The sequence below is a fragment of the Staurois parvus genome, unplaced genomic scaffold, assembly GCF_062004578.1.
Source record: "Staurois parvus isolate SC_StPar_1 unplaced genomic scaffold, SC_StPar_1.0 ptg000520l, whole genome shotgun sequence".
Lineage (NCBI taxonomy): Eukaryota > Metazoa > Chordata > Amphibia > Anura > Ranidae > Staurois > Staurois parvus.
This window is the reverse complement of record NW_028318316.1, coordinates 2,169,957-2,193,070: the sequence shown is the minus strand read 5'-3', so window position 1 is coordinate 2,193,070 and position 23,114 is coordinate 2,169,957. Positions and strand designations below refer to the sequence as shown.

Genomic DNA, 23,114 nt, shown 5'->3' with positions numbered 1-23,114 from the left:
GCAGAAAGGCAGGTATATAAATATGTGGCCCCACGGAAAAAAGCTTCATTATGAAGGTGCGCTGCCACTCGTGCAGGTGGGGGGGAGACTTTTGGTTTTTGTGGGAAGAGCTGATCCAGTACAAGTGGGTCATTGCTACAGTTGCTCAGGGGTACAAACTGGAGTTTCGGGGGATTTCTCCTCCCCATTTCTTAAGGTCAGATGTATCCATGAATCCATTGAGAGAGTTTTTTGTTTCAGGCACTCGACTGGCTGTTGTCCCAGGGTGTGATTGTGGAGGTTCCAACAGACGAAAGGTTCCAGAGATTTTATTCAAGCCTATTCACAATTTCAAAGCCAAATGGGGATGTAAGGCCTATTCTAGACTTAAAGGGGCTGAACTGGTTCCTAAAGATTCGTTCATTTCGGATGTAGTCAGTCCTGTCAGTAGTCGCATCTTTACAAGAGGGAGACCTTCTAGTGTCCATAAAGGACGCATACCTGCATGTGCCAATATTTCCAACTCATCAAAGGTTTCTGCGGTTTGCCATAGAAACTCAATATTTTCAGTTCATGACACTACTTTTTAAGCCAGCCATTGCTCCTCGACTGTTTACAAAGATTCTGGCTCCAGTTCTGGTGCTGGTCGGGGAATATCGATTTTGGGCTCACTGGATGATCTACTGCTCAGGGATCAGTCTGGTCCAAGCCTGAGAAAAAAATGTGACCTTTGCGATTCTTACTCTTGGGCTGGGTGCTCAACTTCGAGAAGTCGGCCCTGGAGCCTGTACAGAATGGAGTATTTGGGGTTGGTCCTAGACACTGTCCAGGCCAAGGTGTTTCTGCCTCCAGGAAAGGGCTGTGCCCTGAGAGATCGGGTTCAGAGTTTGAGGATCAGGAAGTATTCTTCATCTCTACATGAGGTTAATATGGAAGATGGTATCCTCATTTGAGGCAGTGCCCTATGTGCAGGTCCACACAAGGCCTTTGCAGAGGAGTATTCTGTTGACATGGAACAAAAAGATTCCATCACTGGATTACCACGTCTTTGTCCCTCTGGGTGCTGTGAAGCTTGAATTGGTGGTTGGAAGCGCAGAATTTGGAAAAGGAAAGATCTTTCTAACCAGTGATTATGAAACTGGTAACAACTGATGCGAGCCTCTCGCATTGGGTGGGTTCCGTTCTAGAAGGGAACACAGACCAGGGAACGTGGTTACCACAGGAAAAGATTCTTCCCATCAATATTCTGGAGCTTCGGGTGGTGCATCTTGCCCTGAGATATTGGACGACTAGGCTTCATGGTTGGCCAGTCAGCCAATGCTACGGCAGTGGCATACATCAACCACCAAGGCAGTTCCAAGATCCAGAGGGCTCAGGAGGGGGTGGATCACATTCTGGCTTGGGTAGAAGGGCATGTTCTAGTTGTTCTTTTAGCAGTATTCATTCCAGCAATAGAGAATTGGCAGGTGGACTACCTCAGTCGTCGGCGGTTGTTTGCGGGGGAATGGGCTCTGCATCCCAATGTGTTCTCAGCAATCTGTCAGTGTTGGGGGTACCCGGACGTAGATCTATTGGCGTCCAGGTTCAACAGCAAGGTGAACAGATTCGTGTCCAGGACGTGGAACCCTCTTGCGATAGGGGTAGATGCCTTGGTGATACCATGGGATCAGTTTTCGCTAATATATGCTTTCCCCCCCCGATTCAGCTACTCCCGCGGCTATTACGCAGAATTCAAGACAAGTTGATTTTGGTGATATTAATAGCACCAGCCTGGTCCAGGAGGTGTTGGTATGCGGACATTGTCAGGCTAGCATTGGGCGATCCATGGATTCTGCCAGAGCAGACAAACCTGCTGTCTCAGGGACTCCTATTTCATCCAGCTTTACGTTTGCTGAATTTAATGGCATGGCTGAGACCCAAATCTTGAAAGATAACTGAGTGTTAGACTCAGTTATCCACACAATGTTGAACGCTAGGAAGCTGTTTTCTAGAAGCATTTATTATAGAACTTGGAAGCGCATATATTGGTGTGAGGGTCGAAATTGGCACCCCTGGACATATTTGATTGGGAGAATTGTGTCTGTTCTCCAGTTAGGAGTAGAAATAAATTTGATGTTGGTAGTATTAATGGTCAGGTTTCAGCCTTGGCTGTTTTTTTTTTTGTTTTTTTTCCCCCCAAAGTCGATTGCTTCTCACTCTTTGGTTTTTACTTTTCTACAGGGAGTGATAAGTACTTGGTCTCGATATTTTTACAGAAACCACCATTTGAACCTATCAGGGAGATTTTGTTAGTTCTGCTAACTCGAAAGGTTCTGTTTTTGGTGGCAATCACCTCTGCAAGAAGGACATCGAAGTTGGCAGCTCTTTCTTGTAGGGAACTATTTTTTGGTTTTACATCAGGATAAGGTGGTGTTACGGCCTCATCCATCCTTTTTGCCAAAGGTGGTTTCTAGTTTTCATCTCAATCAGGACATGTTCTGCCTTCATTCTTTCCTAGGCCTCAATTGGCGAGATCTTGGCATGCCCTGGATGTTCGGGCAAAAAAAGGGTATTTTTTTGAGTGACAGCACAGATTAGAAAGGCTGATTCCTTGTATATTTTGCGAAAGGTCCTAGGAGAGGACAGGCAGCATCCAAATAGGTTATTTCTAAGTGGATTTGTCAATCATTCTAGCCTATGGTTTGAAGAGCAAGGTTCCACCCTTTTGGGAGAAAGCACAATCATTTTTATGGTCTGCTGTGTGTCCTGGCATGTACATTAAAGAAAATTTGATTTTTTTTTTCTACATACTTACCTATAAAATCCATTTCTCGGAGTACATCACTGGACACAGAGTTGCCTCTACTCTTTCTGGATTTTCATTGTTTGCTACAAAAACTTCTTGTGTAGGAGGGATTATATGGGTGAGGGCTTCCTGTTTGATTGGTCAGCCAGTGTCCAGTGACCTATAGGTGGCATATAACCCACATAGTCATTATTATGGCCTGCTCTGTGTCCCGTGCTGTACTCCAAGAAATGCATTTTACAGGTAAGTATATATAAAAAAAATATCAAATTTTTTATTGTTAATGCTATATTGCCACTATGTGGTTAACTGTTGTTTGCTTTGCAGGAATGCCAATCAGCTGCAGCACTGATCTGTGTATTCTGACAACAGCAGGGTACTGCTCTCAGAATACATCAGTGCCTGCAGTGCTGCAGGGAGGGATTTCTCCATCTGCAGTTTAACAAAAAAAAAAAAAAAAAAAGCGAGCGCCCAGCATTAGGAGTGATCAGCGGGCAGTAGCTCCTATGCTTCGGCATATACATTCACTTTTTACTGTCAGAGATTTTTCATCCACATCAATCGATGTGCAGGAAAATTACATTTTTTTTTTTTACACATGCCATGGGTGTATGTGGAATTATACCCCAAAACATATTCTGCTACTTCTACCAAGCGTACCACCGGGCTTTCAAAGATTGTAACTTGCGCATTTGATTTTTCTTACTACCTGTCACCGTTTTGGAGGCCCTAAAATGCCAGGATAGTACGAACAACACCCAAATCTATAAAGACAATTAAGATATAAAGTTTTTCTGGTAGACCGTCCACCTTTTGAATCCCGTTCAGGTTTTCCCCTCTATTACTTTTCTGGAGACTAAAACTTGTGATTTTTACTTTCACTTTCAACAAGTAATGGTAAACAGGACAAACAGGGGGTGTGAATCTCCCTAATTGGGGCAAAGACAGCAATAAAAGCCTAACGGGTGTTCTAATTAATTTCTGCTCTAACAAACTAAAAAAAAGTTTTGCCTTTAGTTATAGTTTAATGTGATTTCAGTAGCCACCTGCATCTGTACATCTATAGCATATGTGCTCAATTGAAGTCTCCATCTATGGGTTTAATTGGATATTCTGTTATGTGAAAATTATACAGCCTTGTATTCCCTTTCTGAAACACCATTTTGCCCATGTGAATGATGTAGCAAATAACAAAACAAATTCCACCATAACGTTTACAGAAAAGGTGAGGAAACAGTTTAGCTTTGTTTTTTTTCGAATTATGTTGTCTATGATAGAGAATCTGTGGTGAAAATTTTAAATCATATATTCATTTCAACCTTGTGTTTCAATTATTTCTAGTCTGCTCCTATTAATTTGACTGATCTTGACATTCGTAAGCTAACTTTTTTGAAGAATCGCACACATTTTCAGTTTCAGGATTCACTGCTTTCAGGCAGCAAGTTATCATGAGATGTGTAGTCCTTAAAAGTAAACAGCAGAGGAGAAGTTGCAAAGCATGTGGGGAATACTATAAGTTGTGGAAACAAATGACCAGCAAACAGGCAGAACTCAAAACATAAGATTTTTTTTTTTCTAATTGGCTTGTCAAAAATAACTTGTTTCCATTGCTATTAACCCCCCTGGCGGTATTCCCGAGTGTAGCTCGGGGTTAACTTTCAGTACCAGAAGCGGTAACCCTGAGCTACAGTCGGGATTGCACTGCAGCGTTGCTCTGGAATCCCTTGAGCACTTACCTTGTCCTGCGGTCCCACGATGTCCCCCCTGCAGCGCCCGCGGCCATGTCCTCTGGCCGATGCCGGCATCCGGGTTCCGTTCCCTGCGAGCGTCGGGAAGTACGGGGGACGGAACCGGCGGGAAATTCAGAAAAATTTTAAAATTTGACATTCATTCAATACACTAAAATCTGATAGTATTACATTACTGTATCAAACCATTTTACATACATTTTGTCCCTAGTGCTTTGTCCAGTGCCCTGCCTGCATTTGTACTGTTCATTCTGCCTGGAAACTGAGAAACGTCCAAGGCTTCCAAAAAGCGTCCCTTTAGGTCAAAAGTGGTTTTAGACCAGCTAGAGAACAGCAATAGTAAATTAGAACCACTTGCAGAATTGAGTGATAATGATTCGTAGGGAAATTCGTCATCAGACACTGAAAACGATTTTGCGACTCAGTGCTCAGTGATGTGAGAACTTAGAACTCTATTTTAAATTTCAGTGTTTTTGGTTTGATTATATTATTGAATTAAATTTATTATATTATTTTTTATGATTATTTATTATATTATAATTTATGATTTTGAGTTTCAAATTCTGTCATACCCGGGATGTTTAGTAGACTCTTGTTCGGACAGATTTCAGTGAGTTATTCCTAAGAATTACAGGCCTACAATAAATAAACATATTTCCATTGAAAACAATGTACCACTTTGAGCTCAGAAGTACTGACATAATCAGACCGCTAGGGAGGTTAAAATGCTGATGGTATAAAATGAAAGTGTGAGCTGTGAAAAAATAATTCCTTTAAACATGTGTTGACCCTTGACAAACATTTTGATGCTATACCTGAATACTTTCCTCTTCTCAATGAGTGGTTGTCTTTGCCAAGACTTTTTAGTCAATGACATTAAAAATAGAAGCTTCTGTCAACTGAGTATATGCAGTCATTTTGCATGAAAACTTAAGCTAAAGTAAAATAATTTGCCAATGGATCAATGCACCCTATTAATGGCAAACTGTTCTCAATTTACTTATATGATAAATGCATTTATTTTGCATTTTACATCAAGGTTTGAAATCTCAATCAAAACGAGCAGTATCCTCTACACCACCACGTCCACCATCCAGAAGAGGAAGAATATTGGCTGACAAAGTAGGTGGAACCTCATCGGGCGTGGATTCTTCAAGCAAGACCATTAGCATTCCAGTTTTCCACCTTTACCATAAGTTGTTGCCAGGTAGTTTTTATTTTCATCTTTACCGTTGTAGCGCTACTCCCGCAGGGGCTGCTTGATAATGCCTGTCCCCAGTGGTTGCCTTGACCTTGCAAGCCTCCTGACATCCCTGACACTCTGGGTTCAGACATATTTTAACAGTATGAAATCGTAATGCAAGAGACATGATTCTTCAGTAACACCTTTGTATTGGGCTTGTTCAAGAGTAGACAACAGAATGAAGGTTTAGGAGGTACATCCCCATTTAACGCATAAAAGCCAAACACTGTTAAAATGGAAATAACCAAATAGCAATGGATAACAGATTATATGGTCACAAATGGCACATTGTAACTATGTAACTGAAACACCAGCAGCAGGAGGGGGAAGAAAAGGCTTGTTGACTTATCAGCTCTATCTTGGCCACTGGCGTCACAATAGGGAATGCAAAGAATTATGCAAGAAAAAAAAATATATCTAATATTATATATGTATGGGTATAGACACCCTAATTTGAATAACAATGGCTTAGATGTGAATAGGTCCCTTTACCTAGAAATAACTTGAGAACTGAGATGTTTCAAGTTCTTGATGTGATAGCAGCCATTGTTTTCTGCTAGCAGTGGTGGGGCCTGTATACAGTAGTGCATAATGATAATTCAAGAAGATAACATTGCTGTTAACAATGCTCAAAGCAAAAGTCTCCTGGTAACTGAGGTATAAAGGGGTCTGCATTCAGTGTCTCTAGAGTGTTGTCCGAAAGAGGTTGGTCATCTGCCCGCTCACCAATCCTATGGATAAGCACGGCCTTCTAGGAACAGGGTTCTTTTACAGGCTCTTGGCTGTTTGCAAAGAAGTGCAGAGTTACAACCTGACAGCCTGTCAGCATGGCAAGCAGAGATGACTGGCTGAAGACTGGATAGTGAAAGTCACGATGCAGAAAAGCTTATGTGATCCTGGTGCAGCGATCTGTGTCACCACTGTGCTTAACTGGTATGCAGAGTCCCGCAGTAGTAGCCAGCAATCTGTCTCTGGCGGAAAACAGCAGCCCCCCCCGTGTTCGGCTCTGAATACTGCCCCAACAGCCCGAGCTAGTTCTTGCTGTAGAATATATCTGCTCTCCCAGCAACCTTCTGGTTCCCCAACTCTCTGGTAGATGTAGTCCAATCAGCACTCAGAAATTCAGTATATATTGGCTATAGGACTACAGGTTCCAGGATCCTCTCCTGTCAGAAGAACTGTATCCACTCTGCTACCAGGAAGTATTGTAGCAGTCCCAGTACTGGGCACTAGGGGAAAAAGGATTAATCAGTCTTATCTGTAAATGTCCTTGAATAGCATAATGATATAGCCAGCACCTGGCTACACTGTAATAATGCCAATAGAAACATTTTACAACTGCATACACGCAAATACCATAATTGTGCTTTCAGATTTTCATTGGCTCTAGTAAAATAATCAGTTCAGACCTATTAAACCTAAACAGGAATTTGTGCTTTAGTGCCTTCAAGTTAATATTTTTGTCTTCATAAGCCTTTTTTTTATATGTATGTTCTTTGCATATGTGTATGTGCTTTCCAGGCAGAAGGAATGTTTTGTACTGTTGTATGCATTTAAAAAAAGGCTTATAATATACAAGTTGCATATTTTAGTTTTTTCCTATGAAAGATGTTTTTTCTGGGTACTGGAGATAAGCTACAGCAACCAGATTTTTTTTTGCATGAGGTGGGATAAAGTACCTAGAGCTCAAAGGTGTAAACAGGCTCTGAAAGCATGAGCTGTCTGTAATACAAATAATATTAAACGGGCTTGAAAATGTTTATTTTGCCTCACTATGCCTTCTATTCTAACAGGTCTTTGAATTTTGCTGTTTTATTTATAGGTCAACCCTTACCACCAGAAATGACCCTTGCACAGCTACTTACACTTTTATATGAAAGAAAGCTTCCGCAAGGTTTTCGTTCAGTCGACCTAACTGTTAAGCTTGGTTCCAAAGTAATCTCTGATCCAAGTCTATCAAAAACTGATTCTTTCAAGCGTCTTCACACAGAAAAGGGTAAGGTTTAATTTTCAGAATTGGCATATGGGGTTTTACTAAGCCAATGGTAGTATCCCTTAATATAAATAGTAAAATGTCTTCACGTCGGAATATTGGGTGATATTTATCTAAAGTTAAAGTAACTTGGGTACTTTTTTGTGCACTTTTGCTATTTCTTATGTAGAGCCCATGTCTGCAGCACACTATCTATCAGCCTGAGTCCTGAATGACAGACAACACACTTTTACTTCAAATAATAACCAGCAACATTTCTTCTGAAGTGGGCAAGATTGCCCAAGAGGTTAGAGGCAAAAAAGGCCTTACTAGGGGAACGAACTGATCACTTGGAATCTACATTTGATGATCTTGTTTAATATGTTCAAGCTCTCTTCCAAGAAAAGAGTACATGTCTTTAAAGCAAAGTGTCTCCCAACTTCATATACAGGAAGACTACCTTGAGAATAGAGAGAAGTGTCAATCTTCCTATCAGAAGGGTCCCTGAATTGATTGGAGATTGACCCAAGGTTACAGATCTCTTGATCGCAAATGAGCCCGAAAACTCCGACAGGAGCCAGACCAAGGAATATCATTCAATGATTCCATTATTATACCAGTAAGGAGACCTTGCTCAATAACACTTGCAATAAGTCACTTATTGACTACAAAAGCAAAAACCTACATTGACCTCTCCCTAATTACTCTTGCCAAGAGACATAAACTCAGGCCTGTTACCTCCCATCTCCAAAAACATTGAATTCCCTTCTGCTGGGGGTTCCCCTTCAGATTTAATTTCTAAAGATGGCACACTACACAGTATTGAAGATTTGCAAAAAGAAGTTTGTATCAAGATTCTGGGTCTCCCTCCTTAACGATTCCCCTTACTAGACCTTGTGCAGCTCCTACTCCCAAGCAAGATTTGGACTCCAGCTTAAGTCCAAGACCAAGATGTCTCATTCATCTACCCAACACAATCCTCCTCCGAGACCTACTTTTGCCAGCTGGGTGAGATATTTACCCCAGATTGACTCTGTGATCTTTGGTATCCTGCCTACAGATTCTTATTCTTTAATGGATTTTTTTTCTATACCCATATGGACATTCAATAAGTCCATTATGTTTTTTCTTGTTTATATGTTTCGGATTTAAAGGACAGACTGGGGCACCCGCCCTTGTACTGTTGTGCTCATGCCCTCTTCACTGGATTCCCAGTGGTGCCCTAATATGATTGCTCCTCTCAAGCCTATTACAATGTGTATAGTTAATGGTTTTGGTTAATGAGGTATCTCCTAGACCATAATTTTCCATTCAGTTATGGTTCTTTCTGGATTTTGTCTCTTGCTGAATGTTTAGAATTTACATTCTTACCTTCACGCTTTTCATACCATGATACTCGTATATTTTTGTTTCATATATTTACAGTATGTGTATATACTGTGTGTGTGTGTGTATGTGTATATATATATATATATATATATATATATATATATATATATCATACGCCGTTTTCCCAACTACCATGGCTTTAAAAATATCCTCAAATATCAAAGGCTTGAACTCCGTTAGGAAACGCTATCCCTGAATGAATTCAAGGCTTCTAATGTTATTCTGGTCCAAGATACCCACTTTAAAGTAGGGGTTTCTCAAATTTTCTTCAAAACAATTTCTGGTCTCTTTCATTGCTACAGACTCCTTTTAAATATCAGGTGTTGCAATTTTAACCCATAACACCTGCCCCATGCAAGTGCTGCTGTCTAAAGCAGACCATCAGTGTAATTATCTCTGGCTTGATTTCAGACTTATGGGTACCCCTCACTTTAAGTATATAGGTGCAAAATACTGTCAAATAAAATTTTTACGAAAAACCTTACACAAGCTATTGCAGAATACTACATCCCCAGTTCTAAAAAAGTTGGGATGCTGTGTAAAATCTACATGAAAGCAGAATGCAATGATTTGCAAATCTCATAAACCTATGTTTTATTCACAATGTAACATAGAAAACATACATTTGTGTTCAAAATAATAGTGTGTTGAAAAAAGTGAATAAAGCTCAAAATCCTTCTAATAGCTTTTATTTCCATGCACACAAATTCATTGGAAACACTACACATTCTATTCCAAATCAAACCATGAAAATAAATATATCTAATTTGTGTTGTTCCTCTAAAAAAAAATTGAAGAAAAGTGAATATTAGACTGTTCAAAAAAATAGCAGTGTTTGTATTCTTCTTTGCAAACTCAAACATTCCCTATATAAACTGAAAAATGTTTGAAGATTTTTCTTTCCTTTGAATCACTTAATTAATATTTAGTTGTATAAGCACTGTTTCTGAGAACTGCTGTACATCTGTGTTGCATGGAGTCAACCAACTTCTGGCACCTGTGAACAGGTATTCCAGCCCAGGATGATTGGACTACATTCCACAGTTCTTCTCTATTTCTTGGTTTTGCCTCAAACTGCATTTTTGATGTCACCCCACAAGTTTTCTATTGGATTAAGATCCGGGGATTGGGCTGGCCACTCCATAACATCAATCTTGTTGGTCTGGAACCAAGATGTTGCACGTTTACTGGTGTGTTTGGGGTCGTTGTCTTGTTGGAACACCCATTTCAAGGGCATTTCCTCTTCAGCATAAGGCAGCATGACCTCTTCAAGTATTCTGATGTATTCAAACTGATTGATGATCCCTGGAAAGCGATAAATAGGCCCAACATCGTAGTATGAGAAACATCCCCATATCATGATGCTTGCACAACCACGCTTCACTGTCTTCACAGTGTACCGTGGCTTGAATTCAGTGTTTGGGGGTCGTCTGACAAACTGTCTCCAGCCACTAGACCCAAAAAGAACAATCTTCCTTTCATCAGTCCACAAAATGTTGCGCCATTTCTCTTTAGGCCAGTCAATGTGCTCTTTGGCAAATTGTAACCTCTTCAGCACATGTCTTTTTTTCAACAGTGGGACTTTGCGGGGGCTTCTTGCAGATAGCTTGGCTTTACATAGGCGTCTTCTAATTGTAACAGTACTCACAGGTAACTTTAGACCTTCTTTGATCTTCCTGGAGCTGATTGTTGGCTCATCCTTGCTATTTTGGCTGTTCTTCTATCCATTCGAATAGTAGTTTTCGCTTTTTTCCACATCTTTCAGGTTTTGGTTGCCATTTTAAAGCATTTGCGATCATCTTAGCTGAGCAGCCTATCATGTTCTGCACTTCTTTATATGTTTTCCCCTCTCCGATCAACTTTTTAATCAAGGTAAGCTGTTCTTCTGAACAATGTCTGGAACGACCCATTTTCCTCAGAATTTCAGAGAGAAATGCACTGTAACCAGCATGTACAACATTTGCTGCCTTCCTTCCTTAAATAAGGCAATAATTGCCACCTGTTTTTCAAAGAATGAATGACCTCACTAATAGAACTCCACACTGCTATTATTTTGAACATGCCCCTTTCAATTAGTGATTCAATTACACAGAATCAGGAGCATGCATGTCATGACTGTTGGGTCTGTTGGATTTCTATTACTCTACTACACCTGCTAGTAAATTATTTGCCATGTAGAAATATTTCTACCAAAAACAGTGATTGATCAGGTTAGTGATGTCTGACTGCTATTATTTTGAACATAACTGTATAAACTGAGCAAATTTACCATTTTTAAGGAAAAAGGATAATTTTGGAATTGATTGCAGCAACATATCTCAAAACAGTTTGGACAGTTCCATGTTTGCCACAGTGTAGCATCACCTCTTCTTTTAACAACACTCTGAAACCATCTGGGAACTGAGGAGACAAGTTGCTGGAGTTTTGGGAGAGAATATTGTCCTGTTCTTGCCTTATATAAGATTCTAACTGCTGAGCAGTTCTGGGTCATCTTTGTCATATTTTTTGTTTCAAGATGTGCCAAAAAAATTTAAATTGGTGAAAGATCTGGACTGCAGGCAAGACATTTAAGCACTTGGATTCTTCTACTACAAAGCCATGTTGTTATCATAGATGCAGTATGTGGTATATCATTGTCCTGAAATATGCAAGGCTTTGCTGAAAAAGATGTCATCTAGATGGGAGCATATACCGCTCTAAAACGTGGATATATCTTTCAGCAGTAGATCGCACCTTTCCAGATAGGCAAGCTGCCAATTAAATACACATTAATACACCCACATACCATCAGAGATGCAGGCTTTTGAACAGAGTGCTGATAACAAGCTGGAAGGTCTCACTCCTCTTTTAGTACATTGTATGTGGTGCCCATGGTTGCCAAAAAAAGTCATATTTCGATTCATCTGACCACTGAACAGTTTTCCACTTTGCAACAGACGGTGGCATTTCTGGATCATGTTCAGATATGTCTTCTTTGCGTGACAGAACCTTTACTTGCATTTTCGATGGTACGGAAAACTGTGCTCACACAGTGATTTTTGGAAGTATTAAAAGGCCATGCAGTGATGTCCATCATGCTTTTTTGTAATGCATTGCCGTCTGAGGGTCCAAAGATCACAGGCATCCAATATTGTGTTAGGCCTTGTCATTTGTGCACAGAGCTTTCTCCAGATTCTAAGACTCTTTTGATATTATGTACTGTAGATGGTGTATTAAAATTCTTTGCAAATTTATGTTGAACATTATTCTGAAATTGACAATTTCTAGACTGCTTTTCACGAATTGGTGAACTGTCTTTACTTCTGAGACACTCTGACTCTCAAAAATGCCCTTTTTACAGTATATCCTATTGTTACTGGCCTGTTGCCATTTAACCCAATTAGTTGCAAAATGTTTCAGCTCTTCCTTGTTAATACCACTTACTTTGCTAGCCTTTTGTGTTGCTGTCATCAATTTAAAAATTAACTTATTTTTTTTCTGGTACATTTTCTGCAAAACTAATTTAGAAAACAAATTGATTTCTGCAAAATTTCGCCTTGCAGCGTTAAATTTGAAAAAAAAGAGATCCATCTGCCCCACAAGTACCTGTCTCTACCTATGCAATAACCACTCTTTTTTGAAATTCCAGTTCTTCCTCTTCAGTGTTTCCAGGCCATACAAAATGGATTCTGATTGGTCAGCGCCGTCCACATGTCGGCACTGCTCTAGTGTAAATAGGAAAGACGGCGGGCACTGTGTATACGTTTACCATCATGAAAAGATTGACATTTATATGTGCCAATAAGACATATCTTATAGGGGTACATGCTTAGTTGTTCATCAACAAGAAATATCCGGTAACTTGGAAAAATATTTATGTACAAGAAAAAAGAAATGTCCAAAACAACTAGAAAGCTAGAAATATCATCATCCATGAAAATTACTAACAGCTATTTTCCATGATTCTACTTAGACTTGGAGAGGAGCTCCAGCCCCCCCTCAAAAATGAAAAGTTAGCATCTCTCTCTCTCTCTCTCTCTCTCTCTCTCTCTCTCTCTCTCTCTCTCTGTATATATATTTTATTATGCAGGATTTATATAGCGCCAACAGTTTGCTCAGCGCTTTACAATATGACAGACAATACAGTGTATATACAGTATGTATATATTTCTGTATACAAACATTTTCTATTTATTTACTCTGTTGGTTTAACTGGATGGGCTTGTCCTTATTTCAACCTGACTAGCTTTACAAGTATAATAAGCCTGCAGGAGCAAATGTATCCAATATGAGTTTTCTAAATTTCTCTACACCAGTTCAGACTGTCCTGGTCTATGCTCTGGTTTAACTTGTCCTATATGTTAACTGGCCTCATACAGAGTATTTTTTTTCCCCTCCAAAAACTTTTTGCCACAATATCCTAGTAAGGAAAGTTTGCTTTGGAATTTGGTGATTCCTGTGGTGGATTTGACCATTCCTTTTTAATAAAACCCTCAGGGCTCAGTGGAAAATAATCACTTGTTGAAAGACCTGGTAGATAAAATGGAGAGGCTCTTTTTAGAGTTATCTTTGCCTAGCTGGGCACTGCTATTCAACCCAAGGTTGTGTCTGTGGAAATCTGTCAGATCATTACTGTCTGGATAAATTGTATGGCTCAAGATACCAGCTCCATCCTCTGTCCACAATCAGCTGGATCTGTGGCCTTACGCTATTGCGTGAATGGTCCGATTTATACACTTTACCAGATTTCCAGTATGAGCCTTTTTTCTGTAAACATTCACAGAATCCTCTGGCTTAATTGCTGGTCAGCAGATCTCCTCTGCAAAAACCACCTTGAGTGGATATCCCTTGGGGGCAAGTGGCAAATGAGGTTTAATGTTGATAAATGTTAGGGTTTGCACTTGGGGGCTAAGAATATGCATGCATCATACATACTAGGGGGGGTACAACTGGGGGAATCAATGGTGGAGAAGGATCTGGGAGTTATGGTAGATCACAAGCTTAATAATGGCATGCAATGCCAAGCTGCAGTTTCTAAAGCAAGCAAAATCCTCGCTTGTATTAATAGAAGTAAAGACTACATAGAGAGAGATCATTTTACCCCTGTACAAATCATTAGTAACACCTCATCTGAAATATGCAGTTCTGTTTTGGGCACCAATTCACAAAAAGAATATTGGGGAACTGGAGAAAGTGCAGAGAAGGGCAACCAAATTGATAAGAGGCATGGAGGCGCTCAGCTATGAGGAAAGATTAGAGGGACTGAATTTATTCTCTCTTGAGAAGAGGAGATTAATGGGGGATATGATCAACATGTATAAATACATCAGTGGTTCATATAGTGAACTCGGTGTAGAGCTATTCACCCTTAGCTCATCACAGAGGACAAGGGGACACTCTTTACATCTGGAGGAAAAGAAATTTAATCTCCAAACACGGAAATGTTTCTTCACTGTAAGAGCTGTGAAAATGTGGAATAGACTCCCTGAAGAGTTGGTTCTGGCCAGCTCAGTGGATTGCTTTAAAAAAGGCCTGGATTCTTTCTTAGATACACAGAATATCACTGGATACTTACATTTATAGGTAAAGTTGATCCAGGGAATATCCGATTGCCTCTCGGGGGATCAGGAAGGAGTTTTTTTTCCAGCAGGAGCAAATTGGACATGCTTTGCTGGGTTTTTTGCCTTCATTTGGATCAACTTTGGGTATAGAATTATAGCTTTTTTCTTTTTTTTAATGGTTGAACTGGATGGGCTTTTGTCTCTTTTCAGCCAGACTAACTATGTAACTGTATGCAAATACCTGTTCAGTCCCTGCATGGATAAGTACATCAAGGAGATCACAGAGGTAAGAGTACTCTTCAACCCCAGAAGGAAAAGGCTTGTATCTTTACTAGTAGGTCTTCTACTCCTGGGGTTCGAAAGGGTCTCTTTCCTCCATCCATCTTCCAATGGCTTGTCATCCATCTTCTAAAGGCTTGTTCACACCATACATACAAAAGAAAATGAAGGAAAAATGCACAAGTTTGACATGTAAAGAATATTATGAGGGCTTGTTCACACTGTAGAGACCTTCATTTTTTTGTTTAACGGTACAAAGGCAACTGTTTTTTTGCGTTACGCTGTAAATCTGTAGCGGTGTGGGACTAAAGCCTTGTTTTTAATTTTTTTTTTTTATAATGACAAACATGTAATACTCACCTACTCTGTGCAGTGGTTTTGCACAGAGTAGCGCCGATCCTCCTCCGATCGCCTGCTAGAGTTTCTGGCTCCTGCCCCCTGAGCAGTGCGCTCTTAGAAGGTTTCTTGCTAGGGGGGCACTGGTGCATGTGCTCGCTCCCTAGCCCCACTCTCTGCGTTTATAAGACACAGCAGACTGTGGCTCAGCCCCACTCCCTCTTCACATTCTGTGATTGACAGCAGAGGGAGCCATTGGTTGTGTCTCAGCTAATGAGAAGGGGGAGAATTGGGGCTCCTGTGTACGTCGCTGGACCAAGATCAGGCTCAGGTAAGTATTGGAGGCTAAGGGGGCTGCTGCACACTGAAGGTTTTTACCTTCGTGCATAGAATGCACGAAGGTAAAAAAGAAAAACCTTCAGCCTTTAGAACCACTTTAAAGCGGCAGTAAACCGCAAAATAAAGAAAAAAAAACCTGCAAGGTAATGTCATAATGTGCTATTGTGCATACTGGCACATTATGAGAGACTTACCTTAAAATGAAGCCCTCCTGCGGCTTGCTGTCACCGCTGACAGGTCTTCCATCTTCATCCGGTCTTCCTTCCGGGTTCACGAGCTCCGGCCGTCTGACTGGCTGAGTCACAGTGATGTCACTGCCACGCACGGGGCCATGGCTCAATGCTCTGAAGCAATGGCACGGGTATGCCATTCCTTCAGAGCGCATGCGCCAGCTATTATAAAGAGCAAATATCTCCTAAACCGTGCACGTTTAGGAGATATTCATTTTACCTACAGGTAAGCTTTATTATAGACTTACCTGTAGGTAAAAGATACAAAAGTGGGTTTACTTCCACATTAATACCCAACAGTATGTCATGGGGTGCATTTTGGCTTTCTCCAGTCTGGTGTGGAAATGGCTCCGCCAGGAAACATATCAGCCTTTTCCTTTTGAACCTGTCTGAGAGATTTCCTTATCGCTCCTTAGGCTCAAGGTTGTCTTTCTGGTAGCCATTATCTTGGCTTGCATGGTCTCAGACGTTACCTGTGCTTTCCTCCAAGGAACCTTTTCTGGTTCTTCACTAGGATAAAGGCGTGTTTAGGCTTCAATCTTCTTTCCTACCTAAGGTGTTTTTTTTTCCTTCCACCTGGGCCAAAACATTGTGTTCAATCTTCTTGCATTGACCCTGATCATCCTAAGGAAGAGGTTGTTCACTCTTTGGATGCTCACATTTATATGAAGTCCACAGTTTTGAAGGGTTATGCCTTGCTGTGAATCCATGCCTTTTTGTGGCCAGTGTCTGTTCACCAGAAGGTGGCAGCATAACCCAAGTAGTCCTAAATATCAAGTCTTCAGTTTCAAAATTTGTACAGGTAAACCAAAATGCTAACTTTTACCAGTGAAATCTGTTTCCTGGATTACAGTAGAGAACACAGAACCCTTCATCTGATCTCTTTATTGCTTGCTACAAAACTTGAAGCTAGCTGAGAGTGGGAAGGCTTGTTAAGGGGATATCGATGCAGTTTTGTTTTTTGGGTTTTTGTTTTCTTTTTTACACCAATGCCCAGTCACCTAAAGGTACTTGTGTATATAGCCCAGTCTTAATGTAAAGAAGAAAGCGTCTTGTACTGTACTCTAGGAAATGTTTTTTGTTGACTAGTCAAAAATACTAGTATAAAAGAACAAATTTAAAATAATCTGTTTAGTTTGACAGGTTAACACCAAATAATCCTGCAAACTGTACTCTAGTTCTGGCCTAAGAGCAAGGAACATAGATTATGGTATAAGGTCATAAACTCTGTCATTTATATCGATAGAAGTTAATTATAGCAGTCAAAGTAGACTAAACACTTTTATCTTTAGTAATAATTTATTAGAACGAATACATATGTTTTCAAGACAGCTTCTTCATTCTAAAAATGGTAGCTCATTAAAAAATGTTTGTTTTACAACATAATTGGGAACAAAGTTAGCTTGGAGGGTTGTATGTTCACGAGCAGCGGGCTAAGTACATTTTCTATTATTGTAACGTAGAACATCATTTGGCATTGAATTTACAACTGCAGGCTGTTTCAGCCATTGTTTTGTTTGTCCTTTGTAAGCGTTAAGTCAGATTTCCTGCGGGTTAAGATTTGAGTAACCGTGTTTAAGGAACTACTCTACTATTTAGGTCTAAAAGGCCACCATAACTCATAGTAGGATCTTGCATGTCCCTAACAATGTAGCTCGTTAAACACATTGTAATTCACAGCTTGTTATAGTAGTCTTGCCACCGCTAAAGCAGTACAAGTGAACAGAAAATTCAAAAACTCCATATTTCTTTTTTCTAGTAGTGCTATCAGCTTGTTGTATTAGGGGGGGTGAATTAAAGCACATTTATATGAAGACTGTATACTGAACTTTGAAAAATAGTTGTTCTGTTGATAGAATGAAAATAGTTAAAATTTTTATATTTAGGGAGTTTAGCAGACCCTTGTTTTAAGATTTCTAGGACTGCTACTACTTAAAGCGGAGTTCCACCCAAAAGTAGACACTCAGCTTGCTTGCACCGTCCCTCCACTGCCACGTTTGGCTCTTTTTTGGTGGGAGGGGAGAGCAGGTACCTAGTTTTGACAAGTATACCTGCTCCCACTTCCGGGCTCCGTTGACCGCGGCGAACTGGGCAGTAAGTTCACCCCCCCAAAGCTTCAGGGACACTTCACAGGTCCCAGAAGACTACGGGACCATTTGCAAGGCACAGCGAGACTCATGCATGTGCCAGTAGGAAACCGGCTGTAAAGCCGTAACTTCCGGTTTGACTTACTTGCCATGCCGGGAACCTGGAGACTAGTGAAGAACTAGCCCGGGTGAGGACGGCGCTGGACCCCTGGACATGTAAGTGTTGTTATATTAAAAATCAGCAGCTACAGAATTTGTGGCTGCAAACTTTTCATTTTTGAGGGGGGCTGGAGCTCCTCTCTAAGTCTAAGTAGAATCATGGAAAATAGCTGTTAGTAATTTTCATAGATAATGCTATTTCTAGCTTTCCAGTTGTTTTGGACATTTTTTTTTTCTTGTACATAAATATTGTTCCAAATTATCAGATATTTCTTGTTGATGAACAAGTAAGCATGTACCCCTATAATGTATGTTTTATTGGCACATATAAATGTCAATCTTTTCATAATGGTAAAGGTATACACAGTGCCCACTGTCTTTACCATTTACACTAGTGCAGTGCCGACATGTGGACGACGCTGACCAATCAGAATCCATTTTGTCCGGCCTGAAAACACTGAAAGAGAAGAGGAAGAACTGGAATTACAAAAGAGTGGTTATTGCATAGGTAGAGACAGGTACTTTTGGGGCAGATGGATCTCTTCTTTTTTCTTTTTTTATTTCAAATTTAATTTAATGCTGCATGGCAAAATTTAGCAGAAATAAATTTTTTTTCTAAATTAGTTTTGCAGAAATAACTCCAGTTATCTCCACTAATAAGTTATAACATAGGAGAAACTTGTAGGGCATATTTGTAAAGCCTTGATTCTAGTGTATTGACAATGATGGCTCTTTAATATCCACTCGCTGACTGCGCCATAGCCGAAAGATGGTTACAGTGCAGTCTAGTGCTGGGAGAGCATCTATAGACGTCCTCCCAGATCCCTGCTCCCTGGATACGCTCTATGTTCACCGTGTCCTTTGGAGACAGCTGATCACAGATCGAGGTAAAGGGCCAATCACAGTGACCCTTTGCTATGCAATCAGCTGATCACATGTAAACAAACTTGACCGTTATTTCCTTTACTCACACGCTGTCATTGTGCAAGGAAAGGAACGCCAATAACCAGCAATTCTGACAGGACACATTTACACTGATATTCAGAGCACTGATTATCAGTGTAGCATATCAGTGCCACCACATCAGAGCACATCAGTGAAGAAGAAAAATTACTTATTTACAAATTCTTATACCAGCAACCAAGAAAAAAAATTTTTTTTTTTTAGATGTTCAGTCTTGTTACGTTTTGTTTAGTAAAAAAATAGAAAAACCTAGTGGTGAATAAAGCTCTATCTGTGTAAAAAAATAAATAAATTACATTTTCATATGGCTACAGTGTTGCATGATCACGCAATTGTCCTTCAAAGTGCAACACTAAAAGCTAAAAATCGGCCTTGGCAGGAAGGGTGTGAAAGTGCCAAGTATTGAAGTGGATATCGTGGGGAAAAATATTTGTACTTAACTTGCATCAGTTATTTGCCAGTATCTTTAAACCTAATTATTTCAGCATTTTACATTAGTTGTCTGCATCTGTGTCTTTATCTATTTGTGTTTTTTTTTTTTTTTTTTTTTAAAGAACATGGGGATTTCCTGGGTTCATGCCCTGAAGATGAAGTAATCAGCCCAGGAGACGACTGCATGGAATCAGTGTTGGATGACTCATTACTAGAAACCTGCCCAATTCAGTCTCCATTGCAAGTTTTTGCAGGGATGGGAGGGCTAGCCCTTATCGCTGAGCGACTTCCTATGCTTTACCCAGACGTCATTCAGCAAGTAAGACTTTATCCTATATTGTCATAACAGTGTTTCAGGTACTTAACATTTGCTAACAAAATTATTGTTTAAAGTGTTTTATTATGCCTGAAAATGCAATTGCTGATTAATTCCTTTGTGACCACAATACGTCTTACCTTAATCGTGCATTACATGACACAGAATATTCATATACCGTAAGCTATAGGAATTGACCTTTTCTCCTCCACTGAGAAAAGCACTCTCAGTTTAACCATCTTAGTTTCTTTCTTATTTTATCTTCTGATCCATCAATCAAACCCTCACAGTCTTCTAATGCCGGCATAGAAGCAGTGTATCCGGATCTGTAATCCTAATTAAAAGGTATGCGCTAATAACAAACTTATACAAAGGTGTAAATCATCATCCGAAAAAAAAGTTAGTGTTTTAAATAAATAATTATAGTGTCCAAACATAAATTAGTGTCCAAAAAAAAAAATATATATATATTAGTGTCCAAAAATATATATATATATATATATATATATATATATATATCTTCAGTGACGTGAACCAATTGTAAAAAATCCACCACCAAAGGAGGTTAAATGAACTCACCAGAGCTAATGGCTGGTCAGATTATAAACCAGCAACAGCGCTTGTGCTCTGGGAGCAATGAACCCGATGTCCAAATAGATATGGTGATGTTTCAGACACTTCCAGATAATAATAATCACAGACAAAAAGCTTTGCAGCCAAAGCTCTTATGATGAACTGCTCCACTCTCTCATATCTCCATGAGAGCATACAGTACACTCAGGGACAAAAAAGAGAACATAATGGTGCAATACGTTTTTTTCATGTATCTCTTTAATAAAAAAGGTATAAGGAAACTCACAAACAAGGTGTCCAACAGACACCAGCTTCAATAGCAAAAAAAGGTGAGATACAAATACCGCTCACCGCGGAACTCTCCCATACAGCACAGAACAGCAAGGCTCTCTAACGTCCACATCAAGTAGGCCACGCCCAACTGGTTTCGTCACACCGACGTCATCAAGGGGCAGTACAAATGGGACCGTCAGACGGCTCTCATAAATACCACTTTTAAATTGGGAAACACCTGTTCAATCCTGCGTGATTAAGGAGAATAGGAACGCAGTGATTGGCTGGGTGGTAAAATTATGTAGATGAAGGGTGGTATTTATGAGAGCTGTCTGACGTTCCCATATATATATTTTTTTGGACACTAATATTTTTTTTTTTTTTTTTTGGACACTAATTTATGTTTGATAATTTATTTAAAACACTAAATGTTTTTTTTTGGATGATGATATACACCTTTGTATAAGTTTGTTATTAGCGCATACCTTTTAATTAGGATTATTGTTGCCAAAATTTATTTTGGGTGGGTTATGCTGCTGACACTTTGGTGTTTTTTGTAAATGGCGCTTTTTTCTTTTTTAATTTGGTATCCGGATCTGTGCCACCTCAGTAAAAATTTGGGTTCCATACCCCCAATGCTGTGGAGACAGCCTGTAATGTTTCTTTGGGCACTGGATCCTGTTTAGTCACTCTCCTTGGCCCTTGGTGCAACACAAGGAGTTAGCTGCAGGGTTCTCTACAGGTCTAGGACTGTGGTCCACCATAATGGAACACAGTCAATGAAGACCCCTCCAGGAGTAAGCCCACCATGATAGGCGAAGCCTGGACTTTATATACAGTCCAGCATCGTGGACAGGTAAGACAGGGTCAGCCTCTCTGACCGTTACGGTAAAAGCCATCTGAGTTTGAAACATGTTCACTTCATAGTGCAAACTTTTCAAACTGTTTCTGTCCTAAACAAACATCAATGTTCCTAATGAAGATGTTCCTCCTTTCAAAGATTCTGCAAATAAAGTTTGAGACAAAAGCTTTCTTTAATCTTGCAGGCCCAGTCACAGGTTCTCTAAAAAAATGATCTTATGAAAAATTCCCCTCCCTTGCAGGTATCATATAATGTCAACAAGACAATTATGATGCTCCAGGCATTTGATGGGGTGATCAGTTTCAACAAATCTGCTCTCCAGCCTTCCCTTTGCTTGGATTACTTGGCTTTGGTCTTTGGCACATTTCAAGCAAAAGTCTTTCTCCTAGAAAAGAAAGTTCTTTCTTTAAAATCACATCCTTGAGAGTTGAAATCCAAGTGACATCCCGCATTGAGATCTCCATGAGAGTTTGGGCTAAACGGTAAACTCCTTTGATTTTCCTCATTCCATTCACAAACTAACAAAATATCTTGTCTGCTTGAAACGAGCAGGCTCTTTCTCTCGCTTTGCCAATGCTGTTCAGTTAACCAAGGAACTCCCTGTCTTGGTATATCAGCACCCCAGCCCTATCGCTGAAAAGCTATCATAACAGATGCAAGTCTTTGAGAATGGGGAGAGTGTTCCAATTGTAACAGTCCAAGGAACTTAATCACTTAGGGAAGCCAAGCTATTTAACGTCTTTGAGCTCAGAGCAGTCAGGATAGCCATGCAGCACTGGACCCCTTTGTAAAGGGGCACCCAATCAGGTTGCAACTGAAAAGCAAATTACCCACCATATGCTTAAATAATTGAAATGGTCCCTTCATCTGCTTAAACAAGGGGAATGGGCCCTTCACCCAGACATCTTCAATCTGATATGCCAAAAATGGGAGATTCCAGATGTGGACATCCTAATCTCCAGATTCAACAAAAAACTATTTATGTTGCCAGAACCAGGGATCCTCTATCTCTTGGCTCAGATGCCTTGACAGCCCACTGCACTCAGTGCAGGCTAACTTACACCGTTCCTCCAGTTCAAATCCTACCTTTTCTGCTCAAGAAAACAGAGATATAGCAAGACAGAAAAATGGTGATTCTAATTGCACCAAAGAACCTCGTACACAGACATACTCAGACTTGGCAGACTAGCAGACCTCTCCTAACTTGTTCCCAACATACCAGATCTGCACAAGGCCCTCTGGTTCATCCTGGTTCTCAGTCTCTGCCTTTAACATAGGGCTTGACAAATTTGCTTTGAATCTAGGAGCCAGCCAAAAAAAAAGTTAGGTGGCAGGTTTTTCTTTTTAATTAACAAAGCTTTTTTTGCTATACGACACTGCATTACTTTTGACAATTGCGCGGTCATGCAACACTGTACACAAATTACATTCATATAATTTTTTTCACACAAATAGATTTTTTTTTTTTTTATTTATTTATTGCTCTATAAATGAAAAAAGACCTAAAATTTTATTAAACAATTTACTTTTTGCTATAAAACCTATCCCACAAAAATAGTTTCTGCATAAATTTAGGCCAAAATATATTCTGCTACATGTTTTTGGTTAA

The 23,114-nt window shown here is 39.9% G+C and overlaps 1 protein-coding gene across 6 annotated transcripts in view; it reads left to right on the top strand.

The window, feature by feature from the left end:
• Positions 1 to 23,114, top strand: part of BIRC6 (baculoviral IAP repeat containing 6) — a 407,575-nt gene that overhangs the window by 263,914 nt on the left and 120,547 nt on the right. For all 6 annotated transcript variants that reach the window (XM_089690190.1, XM_089690188.1, XM_089690192.1 and 3 more), the window contains exons 59-61: positions 5,552 to 5,719; positions 7,578 to 7,751; positions 19,604 to 19,800. In XM_089690190.1, coding sequence (XP_089546316.1) covers positions 5,552 to 5,719; positions 7,578 to 7,751; positions 19,604 to 19,800 — 539 coding nt within the window. The remainder of the gene's footprint in view (positions 1 to 5,551; positions 5,720 to 7,577; positions 7,752 to 19,603; positions 19,801 to 23,114) is intronic.